The sequence below is a fragment of the Barbatula barbatula genome (assembly GCF_947034865.1).
Source record: "Barbatula barbatula genome assembly, chromosome: 19".
NCBI lineage: Eukaryota > Metazoa > Chordata > Actinopteri > Cypriniformes > Nemacheilidae > Barbatula > Barbatula barbatula.
In genome coordinates, this window is record NC_136782.1 from 8,559,738 (window position 1) to 8,571,903 (window position 12,166).

General features: G+C 38.6%; 1 protein-coding gene across 1 annotated transcript in view; it reads left to right on the forward strand.

Annotated features, from left to right (window-relative positions):
- The first annotated feature begins 49 nt into the window (after nucleotides 1–49).
- The window catches only part of sacs (sacsin molecular chaperone), a 25,284-nt gene continuing 13,167 nt past the window's right edge, over nucleotides 50–12,166 (forward strand). Inside the window, exons 1-10 of the mRNA XM_079481339.1 lie at nucleotides 50–305; nucleotides 995–1,321; nucleotides 2,017–2,167; nucleotides 4,528–4,618; nucleotides 6,629–6,714; nucleotides 7,338–7,449; nucleotides 7,863–8,009; nucleotides 8,381–9,863; nucleotides 11,390–11,481; nucleotides 12,036–12,062. Coding sequence (XP_079337465.1) covers nucleotides 1,299–1,321; nucleotides 2,017–2,167; nucleotides 4,528–4,618; nucleotides 6,629–6,714; nucleotides 7,338–7,449; nucleotides 7,863–8,009; nucleotides 8,381–9,863; nucleotides 11,390–11,481; nucleotides 12,036–12,062 — 2,212 coding nt within the window. The 5' untranslated portion in view covers nucleotides 50–305; nucleotides 995–1,298. The remainder of the gene's footprint in view (nucleotides 306–994; nucleotides 1,322–2,016; nucleotides 2,168–4,527; nucleotides 4,619–6,628; nucleotides 6,715–7,337; nucleotides 7,450–7,862; nucleotides 8,010–8,380; nucleotides 9,864–11,389; nucleotides 11,482–12,035; nucleotides 12,063–12,166) is intronic.

The window sequence follows — 12,166 nt, forward strand, 5'->3', positions numbered from 1 at the left end:
TTGCCCCGATGATGTCGCAGTACTGTCGCTTTAAGAAGGCAGATTTGCTGAAACAGACGATGCAGTGATGGAACGGTGACTAGTAAATAAAAGACTGCCATGAGTTAATGAATATTGAGAGATCTACATTTACGTAAGGCACTGCACGAGTCTGCTGTGCCATAAACAACATCCCTACAAAACAGATACCGTAGCGGAAACCCGAGAGAGTGTAGTGTAGGCTATATTCTGCGGACCTAAGGGAAGTCACTTTAACCATCAGCGTGTAGGACTGTCCTGAGGAACTGCGGCAATGGATTTACACGGTGAGACCAGAAGTATTTCTGGAATAGATTACGTTCAATGTCATTGCTGTACTTTAAATAGGTTTGCATGATTTCAGACTTTTGCGAGAAAGTAAAACAATTATTGGTGCAATATAGGTTGTGTGACGTAATCCGATAATTCCAATACGCTGCGTCATAACATAACTGTTCAAACTAAATATACGGCATATGTTATTTTTTTCATTCATTTTGTCGTGTTGTGACGACATTATTCTGTGCGTACTACACGCGAAGGCCTTTATCGCAGACACCTGCTCACGCGATCCCTTCAACGATTATGTTTGTAGTTGTGTATTCGTATTATATAAATAATCTTATAAATAATCATTTAACTTCAACCTTTTCGTGTCAGTGACTACACAAATCATTATGGCTAGTGGACATTGTGTAAACTACGAGGGTGCACATTGACCTAATATTTGATTATATCAATTCATTCTGACAAACATCAGTCAAATATTTATATTGATGTTTTGAATTAGTGGCAGAACATTACATAGCGGTAAACTCCGTCAGAGCACTACATCTCCCAGCATGCAGCGCGTTCTCTCAAGTTCACCCAAAAGCCCTGCAGCCTACCGCGACATTATTTCCAACGTTGCGTTTTAGAGAGTGTCAACATAGATGTAGCTGTCCTTCTGACATTCTTCTGCTTTCTTTTTTTGCAGAATTAAAACACCGTAATACTACATCTTTGGGACAAGGATTTGTCTTAAAGCAGCGAGGCATAAATTAAACCGCATCGATCCCTCTCAGGAGGAGGCGGGTCCAAGAGCAAAACACGGCCGCATAACGCTTATAACTCGCAGGATGGGATGATTCTCTGAGTCTGTAGCCAAAGGGGTTTTACTAAACCGGTTTTAGATTTTGCTCCACAAGATAACGGCACGAGTTATGACAGAATGATTCATTCAGAGGAGTGATCGAGTGAATGTCGGCGCACGCAAATCAACGTAGTTTGGATGAAAAGCAATGGCAACAAATCACGACCCATGGTAAGTTTTGAATAAATTATTTTTAAGTTCATTAAAAAAATGACTCGAATAAGTAATTACTGGTAGATGTCTCTTATGACGGCACAGGTCTATGTATTGAGAAAAAGAACACATTCAAGGAGACATCTATTATGTACCAAATCAGATGTGTTCCCTTTGAGAGACACGAGTGTGTCACTAGATAGTGTGCGTGGTCCATATAGTGCCCCACCCTAACGCAAAGAATATGATCCAGTCAATGTCCCTGTGGACTTTCATTGGTTGCATGACAACAGGTCAAGATCTAAAACTAGAGATGTGTCCCTGCTAGTGTTCGTGTGGTGCACTTATGTCATTTTGCCTGGTGTGTAAAACAAACACGCCTCAGACTGCAGGCCTTTAACCCCGGCTTAGAAGATAGATTGTTGATCAGATCAGACAGTTCCTAACAGGTGTAATTTGATTTTTAGCTGCAGAGGCAATGACGGGGCAGGATCCAGTCAACACTACAAAAATCAAAAGCTTCATAGTGGACAATGAAAGAGAAAGAGTAGAGAGAAATCTTTGCACTGTAATAGTTGCATGTTGAATCGGACAGACACCGCTTCAGTGATGCTGGTGTGATTCTGTCATTTAAAACGTGAAAATCAAAAGGACCACTGAAAGTATAGATGTGAAGGTTTTGACGGATGTCTAACATATCTGCGTGATTTTAGGTTGCCATGGGTGATAGTCTGTCATGACTATCTAGGCAAAAGGGTCTTCCAGGTTTCCCCACCTACAGTAATCAGAGACATCAAAACCCTCATCTACGAAGAAGCAGACTACCCTGTGTCTGAACAACAGCTGTTTCATAACGGGAAACTGGTAAGAGCTTCACAAATTTTCAAATGAATGATGTTTATGATTTTGTTCAGGTTACACTGCAGTTGATATTGACGTCGTGAAACAAGTCTATGTGTTGTCCGTCCTAGTTTGACATTTCTATACATATGAAGAGCATTACGTAACACAAGCATCGTCATGTGATCATAATCACAAAGATTTATAATTCACACAAAGATTAGTTTCCAGTGTATCGTTGTGCATATTCAGCAATTTTCACAGAGTTTTCTTGTTGATACAATTTCCTGTATTTAAAATTGTCATCTAAAGTTTACTATTTGTAGTAAAAATTGTAAATCAAAGTTTGTTTGTGAAAATAAAGATGATTGAGTAGGTTATTTCATGGGTTAAATCTCATAAAAACTGTTAAAACATCAGTGTCACATTTAGACCAAAGAATATATTTCTTAGTCTAGTTTGAGGATTCGTTTTGCATTGCCACTTTTAATAGCCTACGATTTAAACCAATATGAACTGCATACATAATTTAAAAACAAAAGTAGGAGTAGAATGCAAATATATATAGTATACAATGGCCCTTTATTTCTAGAAAGTATCATTTATTTTTATTTCCTATGAATTAACCCTAAAGTTAGAAGGGCCAAACAGTTTTTTACATGGTAACAAAACCCTCATGGATTATGGGTGTTGTTTGCTGATGCTGTGGGCAAGGATAGATTTGTTCTGAAAGTCTTTCTACCAGTCAACCGGATGTGTTTCTTTAATTTGTAAAATGCTTTATTTCAAGATCCGCGCTGGTTTTAAAATGATTTATTTCATCTCCTTGATGTATTGTTTTTGTAAATAAGGTTGTTGAACCATTAGTGAGGTGAAACATTTGGATTCCGTGTAGATAAATATATTGATCTGGAAATAATAACAAGATGGTAAATGGAAGCTGCAGCATTATGCACTGCTTGGAGTCAGAATAAATTGACCCCAATGAGGTTTTCACTTTTCCATTCTCAGGTCAGGCTTCTTTCTTAGCTTGAAGGGGGAAGCGGTTATGAGTGAAGAGAGCAGGTGTGAGCTCTATGCTCTTGTATAAGTATGTCAGATTCAGAAAATAGCCTTGAGGGGACCAGCTCTCAGATCTCACCCTGACGTCCATACTGTACAACGCCAAATGATTGGACTGTTAATGTACACTTAGACATGTGCCAGCATTATGTGCTTATTTCAGATTGATCTGCTTATTAAACAATCTGTCTTTGTATTATCTGTCATCTTGGCGTGTGTCCAGCGTCTCTCATAAGTTTGGGAATTTTTAGCTTTTGGTGATATTTGCTGTGACAAGTTGGTTTATGCCAAATATCATCCAAAGGCATTCCTTTATAATTGGAGATAAACTTTATGAATAATGCATTTCAGCAAAAGCCATATTCATTTTTATTCGCTTAACTTTAAGCAGGTTGAGTTTCTAAGCAAATAATCATTAACGCCACAGCATATTTGTGCCAAATGTGTCTAAATTTCAACCAAATGTGCCTCTTTATGTGATTTATGTGACTTTTGATTTCTACACATGTTTCCACTCCTGGTCAACATTTATTGTAAATTTAAAAAGAAGTTTACTGTATATATTTCATACAATCATTCACATTATATAATTTAATAAAGCATGTATTATTATCATTTTAAATATGATTACCTTGAGATTAATTGTAGTTTGTGACATCACTGGGCAATGCCACAAAACACAGGTTAACTATCAAAACATCCCCATATTAACTTCATAACAATATTCTCAAATAGGTAAGTTTACCCCAAATGTGCTTACTATGCTGTATGTCCTTTTATTGTTTTTACTCAATATTCTTTACACCAATGAATGTTTAAAGTATATGAATTTGTTGGGAAAATCATAGTTTGTATTGAAATCAGACTTTGAAGGTACATGAGAGGGATGAGCTTCAGATGCGGTGGTCTAATTTGTCACGTACAGTACTGCTTTCGGCCAACCTCTGACACATCTCCAGAGTGTGTAAGCAGAAACTGAATCCACATCCATCAGCTGAAGACAGCAGTCTCTGCTCCTGCTGGCATGGTCCTGAACCTGTATTATCACTCCTTTAATCAACCAGAAATGGCGATATACTGTATATAACAACAATAGCAACAATTCTTTTTGTGGCAGTTGTTATTAAATCATAGTTGAGCGAACATGCAATTCACACTGAAAACACAATGAACATTGTAGTATGTCCTGAATGCACGCACACACACTGTATTGAACAAACTAATTTATCAGCCTGTCATCTTATTCAGGGCCAACTGTCAGTGAATTTCAGACGCAGGCTTGCAAGGTTTATTAATTATTTGTTTTTTGCATCCTGTGATAGGTTCACGATGCCGTTGAGATTGGAAATTTGGTGCCACACGGGAGCCATGAAATAATCATGACACTGCATGGACGAGGCCCGAGAGGCGGAGGTGAGACATTATATGCAACATTCCCAGTTGCTTTGTGTTGGGGTGCTTGTAGAATAAACCAGTCGGTTATTACGTGTATGAAAAGGTGTAACGTTTTATTCATCTGTACCAGAGATGGGGACAAGTCACATATGGTCAAGTCCAAGCAAGTCTCAAGTCTTAACCATCAAGTCTCGAGTCAAATCTCAAGTCACAGTTTAGATAAATCAAGCAAGTCAAGTCTAGGGTTCACCCTAAGCAAGTCAAGTCGAGTCCTGATAAGTTTCAAGTCAAGTCGCAGTACTAAATAAACAGGTCAATTTTTTCAATACATGTTTATTTTTGCACAGAAAAGATGAACTAATATACATACATTATGTATCTTATTCACATTGCTATATATGAATTATAAGCATATCTGTGTAACATTAATATTTGAAAATAAAAGTGTTGCTTACACAAAAGAAATCCAGTCTGAAATGTGTAAAACAATCAATTCAATTTAATTTAAATGGTCTAAAACATGTTGCATTTACAGAAAATAAGTTGTGAACGATGGGGCCGCATAATAATCCCTCCATGGCTGAACACACGCTCGACAGGTGCGCTTGAGGCAGGCACAGCTAATACCCTCATTGCTATTTGGAACAGTGAAGGCTTTGCCTCCTTGTTCATTCCCCAAAACAAAAGGCAGTTCTGGCCATTGCAATTGTCCAGGTAACGGTTGAGCTGGGCAGCAGGGCTGGAATGAGGGGATTTCTTCAGCTTTTTGTGGTATACGAACAGCCCAGTTTCATCGGCTTTGATTTGCCCTTCTTCATCCCCATGACCTGTCTGTTCCATATCGGTATGGTCTGTCTCCTGGAGAATCAGATCTAAAACACACAAAAATTACAAATTAAATTACAAATAAACCTACACATATTCTATAGCTGCATGTATCTGGATACATTGAGAATCAGGATGTTTTTTTCATGACTCCGCCACAATTCTAAATAGACGATTAAACTAAATTTCATTTAATGTTCTGACAAAATGTTAATTCTCTCTTTTAGAGTTTTGTGTGGAATTATTTCGCAGGAAAATCATTTGTGTTGTTAAATATCTGCACATTGGCTAATCAGAAAAGTTAACTAGCACACATTAGCCTGGCCATCACGTTAGCCAGATATCAGAACAGTCTTATATGATAACTAATTCATGTTAAATAACGTTGGCATTATGGCTTTATTGAATGAAAATGTATTTAACCTACCTAATTTAAGCTACGATGTGCTTCTTCATGTTGGACGGGGAGTTTTTGAATGCCAATATTTCAGTGACTCTCGGTACGAATAACAGGCATGTAATCCGGTAGGATGAATTTTCTGTCGAATGTATGAAAATATTTCTTGCAAATACGGCCACGCGTGTGTCACATTATCTTCGTCACCACCACCAAGTTCACCAAGTACCCCACTGTAGTCGGGATGCCCGTCAGTGGAAACGTTAGAGGCAGAACCTACAGCAGGTGCTCCACGATGGCAAGGCATCAATAATGTGACACGCCCGGACAAGCAGGACTTCTTCTTCGTGCTTGGCGGTTGACATGACTTCGAACAGGCAATACGTCACGTCACCAACATACATTTCTTCTAATTTGAAGTAACGAGTAACGAAGATGGTTAGGAGAAATGTATCGGAGTAAAAGTACAGGATTTAATTCGGAAATGTAGTGGAGTAAAAGTGAAAGTTGTCAGAAAAATAAATAACGAAGTAAAGTACAGATATGTGAAAATTCTACTTAAGTACAGTATTTGTACTTCGTTACATTACAACACTGCTAATTCCATTACTTTATATTAAAAGTTCAAGTCACTTGCTCTCAAGTCAAAGTCAAGTCAAGTCATTTTCTAACTTTAATCAAGCAAGTCGCGAGTCCTGAAAATTGTGATTCATGTGACTCGAGTCCCCCACCTCTGATCTGTACCGTTTCAGTCTAGAAATGTGTATGATCCATGTTGCTTTGCACTGTTATTTGCTCTCTTGCAGGAAGGTTTGGTCAGACTACACCACCTCTGGTTGATTTTCTAAAAGATATTCTGAGAAGATATCCAGAGGGTGGACAGATTCTTAAAGTAAGTGTTGGTGGTGATGAAATTCAGAAGTTATTGGCTTATCATATTGTTCTTATCAGGTGTGACGTTATTGAAATATTTCCCTCTATTCAGATATTAAAATAGGCCCGGCACATGGCCCTGGTATGTTGTTATGGTTTGGACATCAGATGTATGGAGTGACATGAAGTCAGCCATTGCAATCCTGACAGTAAGATTCAGAGCAGAGGCATCTTATATCACCCAGAAGTGGTTTTCTAGGGCTATAAATATTTAATTACTTGTTATTTTATTACATTAAACATTTAAGGAAAACCAGTGTAAAGTAGCCCAGATGAGCGGTCCAATATCTCTCCAGATATGTGTTAATTGTTGAGGAATACCAGACTGCCGACTGGCACACGATCAGAATCAAGTGTTCAAAAGAGCCACTAAGCTAGGAGTTAGCGTCACTTCTTACAGGATTGAAAAAAGAAATGTAGAGGCACTTTTGTCAACTAAAGAAACTATAGAACGCTGTTTACGGTATATTTGGGTCACGTTTGCATTGCATTGTTCTTCATCCTCTAAACACGTGTCTAAACACATTCTGCTAGTTGTGAAGGATCTGACCTGAAGCAATGTCTGATGTGTCTGTCGAGTAGGAGCTGATTCAGAATGCAGAGGATGCTGGGGCCACAGAGGTTAAGTTTCTATATGATGAGACTGAGTATGGAGTGGAATCACTGTGGTCACATGATATGGCTCAGTACCAGGGTAATACAAATACCACATGCTTATCTATTGAACCAAAATATCCCTTAATTGTTATACTTAAATTGTATTTATAATAATAATAAAATAAATAAACTTGTAACATTGAGAGATTTTAATTAGGAATAAACACGTTCTGTAACATGTTAAGATAAGGTTGTATTTGTTAAGAATTAGTTAATGCATTAACTTACATGAACTAAAAATGAACAATACTTCTACAACATCTATTAATATTAGATCATGTTAATTTCACCATTTACTTATACATGTTTAAAATCAAATCACTTTTAACATTAGTTAATGCAAAATTTACTAACATGAATAATTGAATTGACATTAATTATTATTAACAAAGATTAATAAATGCTATGCAAGTTACAAATATATATATATATGTATATATATTTTCTTAGGGACAGCACTGTATGTCTATAATGATGCCGTCTTCACGCCTGTGGACTGGAACGGTATTCAGGAGATAGCACGAAGCAGAAAAAGAGAAGACCCTCTTAAAGTGGGGAGATTTGGTATTGGATTTAACTCAGTCTACCACATTACAGGTGAGATTACTACAGCGTCAATAATTTTCTTTTACTGAATACATTCAAATGTATTATGGACTTGACCGGAAAAATACAGACCAAAAGACATTTACTCACCCTCATGCCATCTCAGATGTATATGACTTCCATTCTTCAGTTAAACATAATTTTATATACTGAAAATCCATCATTTTACCGTCTTTAATAGTACTCAAAACAGTGAGGCTGTCTGAATCTATCAATAAAGTAATCCAGTAACTCAGTGGGTTAATAAATGTAAACGCACAGAACTAATTTTAGAATTCAGTATCAATACTTTATTTTCTCATTGTCTCAATGCAGGACATATTTATGTTTTGCTTTATTAAAAAGTTGCCGTCTTTTTGCAGATGTTCCTAGCATATTCAGCGGGGATCAAATTGCGATGCTGGACCCTCATCAGATGTTGTTTGGAGTTCATGAGTCTGGCCAGTGCTGGAATTTGAAATCAGATATAAAGGAAATAATCGAGCTGAATGATCAGTTTGCCCCTTATTTTGGACTTCTCGGCAGCTCAGAGAAAACCATTAAAGATGGCAATTTTCCAGGAACCCTTTTTCGTTTTCCACTCCGAATGAAACCATCTCAATTGAGTCACAACATATACAACAAAGAGAAGGTTCTGGAACTTTTTGAATCCTTCAAAGTGGACGCAGACACTGTGTTGCTCTTCCTCAAGAGTGTCCAGAAGGTCTCGCTGCACGTACGTGAATCAGACGGAACCGAGCGGATGCTCTTCCAGGTCACGGCAAGCAATAGCCAAGAAGATAAGATGGAGCGGCCCAACTCTCTAAAGACCCTCGGGCAGGCTATAGATAGCTTCAGCAATGGCGTATTGAGCAGTTCAGTCACCTGCGCCACCTACCAACTCTCCATCGAACTGCAGGATGAGACTACAAAGGAGACCAAGAAGACCACCTGGTTGGTGTGTAATGGTGTGGGAGGGCGAGGCATGTGCGGTGAACTGGATTCTCTCGCTGATGATCTCAAGTTCATCCCAACCATTGGTATTGCCTTGCCCCTCACCCTTATTGATGAAGACAAGGGGGCAACTTCCAGCTTCTCAGGGCGTGCTTTCTGCTTCCTCCCGCTTCCCCTCGGAGAAGAAAGTATGACAGGATTACCTGTCCATGTGAGCGGCTTTTTCGGACTGACGGACAACCGGAGGAGCATCAAATGGCGGGAGGTGGACCAGTGGAGGGACCCAGCTGCTCTTTGGAATGAGCTTCTAATAGTCACAGTCATCCCAAGGGCTTACTTCACACTGATCATGGAGACAATCAAGCGAATCCAAAATAAGAAGGACCAAGATTTCCCGCTTTCACCCAGAGGTATTTACAGGGCCTGGCCTGATCCGAATAGAATACGATCACGCTGGAAACCAATTCTGGAACCGCTCTTCAACGACTTGCTCCGACAGCAGGTCATTTATTCACACAACGCCAGCTGGGTCCAGTTGGATGAAGCAGTGTTCTCAGGGCTGGACACCAGCATGGTCGCTACAGAAACAGTTATTAAATACCTCCAGAGCTCAGGGATGATGCTGGCCCAGGTGCCAGCCTACATCGATGCAGTACTTACAATGTTCGTCACCAAACCGAGGAGCCTGAAGAGAGTCACCCCCGCTTTTGTGCGTCAGACTTTGAGGAAATCTCGCCATAAAGGGTCATCCGATGAAAAGCTTCTCCTGCTGGAGTTTATTCTTAGTGATGCTTGCTACAATGACCTAATTGGACTGGAACTTCTGCCTTTGCAGGATGAGACATTTACAGTGTTCTCCTCTTCTGTGAATGACAAAGATGCAGTGTACATCGCATCACAGGAGTTCCCGAGGTGTGGAGTTTAATATTTACATTGACATTCTTGGTAATTGGTGGTGGTATGGTTCATTGATGATATTATGTTACTGTTCACAGGGGTGGGCAAAATTGAGAACTTTTACAGGTTTTGTCAAATATCTTCAAATTCTAACATTAATTTTAACACTAACTTGAGAAGAAAAATGAAAGATATTAAAAATTACAAATCTGTCATCATTAATTCACCCTCATGTGGTTCATGTTGTAAATGACTAGGGATGCACCAGTATCGGTATCGGGCCCGATACCAAGCTCATGTACTCGTACTCGTAAAAATTCCCCGATACCAATTGACAGAACGATCCAGTGCACACAGAGACACCTGCCGTAGCAGACATAATGTCATAGAGTGTTCACACCTAAATCGCGCTATTCGTGTGTAGTTGGACGCTTGAACATTTTGAGTTTACTCGCTTCATTCGCGCGTGGAATTCACTTCATTCGCGTCATGGGAGGGGCTTCTGGCAGGCGGCTCCAGTCTTGTTGCGAAATGGCGGACATGGATTTTGTTGAGCAGGTAGCTGCGCATAATGTGCTATGGAAGGCTGAAGATAGACGTAGACTTGTTCGCCGCCGTGTCTGGGTCCATCAGATCATTCAGAGGCGCAGTCCTTCATTTTTGTTTCAGATTTCTGCCACCACTCGCTATGTCATAATCACAAAGTTCAGGTTTTTCAACTCGCGAACGCTCAATTTGCGCCGCCTCATTCGCGTGAATCGCACCGCAAGTAGGTCTATCGCGTCTTTGCATTGACTTAACATGTAAATCACTCTCTCTTAACGCTTCATTTATGCTTAGCTGTGTGGAAATATTTCAAAATCAATGATGACGACCCACGCATGGCAATCTGCACCCTTATGTCCTTGGTTTTGCCCTTTGGAGGTTATTGGACACTTTGAATTTTTGGCTTTGGAATTTTTTGATAAGCACATAAGATTGATTTAATTTTTCATAATATGAGTTGAAGTTGTTAAAAATAAAGATGCTGATATGTTCATTAGTCTCATTGTGTTGTTCTTAGAAAATTGCCACAGACAAATCGGTATCGGTGCATCCCTATAAATGACTTTTACAGTACTTCTGTGGAAAACAAAAGCATTTTGAGAAATGTCTTTTTGTGTCCATACAATAGAAGTCAATAGGGGTGAGTGTTGTTTGGTTACCAAAATGTCGTCTTTTGTGTTCTGCAGAAGAAAGAAAGAATGTTTATATTTTATTTTTGGGTGAACTGTCCCTTTAAGCATTTAAGCATGGCTACAATCTGCAGGAAGTTTGATTATAATAGTAAAAAATCATTATATTCTGAAGTGAAGATATAATTACTTGACAGGCGAAATAACCCAAGAGACTGAGTTTTAAAAATGTTAAAAATAATAATAAAAAAGACACATTGTGAATTTATATAATCTCTAATTTATCATGGTTCATGCGTCCTCTTAAGTATGTAACTGCATTTTATATTCATTTATAAGTGTTACATTTTTCATTTTTCTTACTAGATCACTTTATCCTGGACTGGAGGGCAGATTTGTCCTGGAAAGCATTCCCTCACATGTCATGACTAGCCTGAAGGAAGCAGCTAAAAGCAGAGGTAGGTAATCACCTGACGCTCAGAATCCTACTCAGGATTGATAGAGCATCTGCTCTCAATGACCTTCTGTGGTGAAACTTTATTTAGTTTATGCATATTTTGCTGCAGGGAATCAGTCTTTTTCATTTCACGCTTGTTTAATTCTGTCAGACTCTTGAGTTACACATTCTCATATTTAACCCAGTGTATGCCAACAATTGGTTGGTCAATGCTGACAAACACATGTGCACATTCCTGTTGAAGACATTGCAGGATCAAATGTGTTTGAATTACATTTAAGATTTGGTAGATGCTTATCCATAAGATTCCAAAGCATTCAGTGTATGTATTTGATCAGGTTGTGTATTCTCTTACAATCAAAACCAATGCTTTGACACGACAAACACTATGCTTTAGGTCTAGATATGTTTTTAATATTTGCCTTATTCAAGCCATACACATAAATATGTTACATAAACTAGACTCTCATTGTTTGCATGATTTGCTTTATATTTAGTTAATTTATTTTAACTTTTTCCACCTTTTATCCTGATTTTTCTAAATTTGAATTCCAGTTCAACAATATCTTTGGGGTTGTTCAGGTAAGAACACCATGTGTCACCTAATCTGTGTAAAACTAAGGCTGTCAAGATCATACTTTTTCAATACTAACATCTCTTTATGTACATAACCCATTAATATTAAA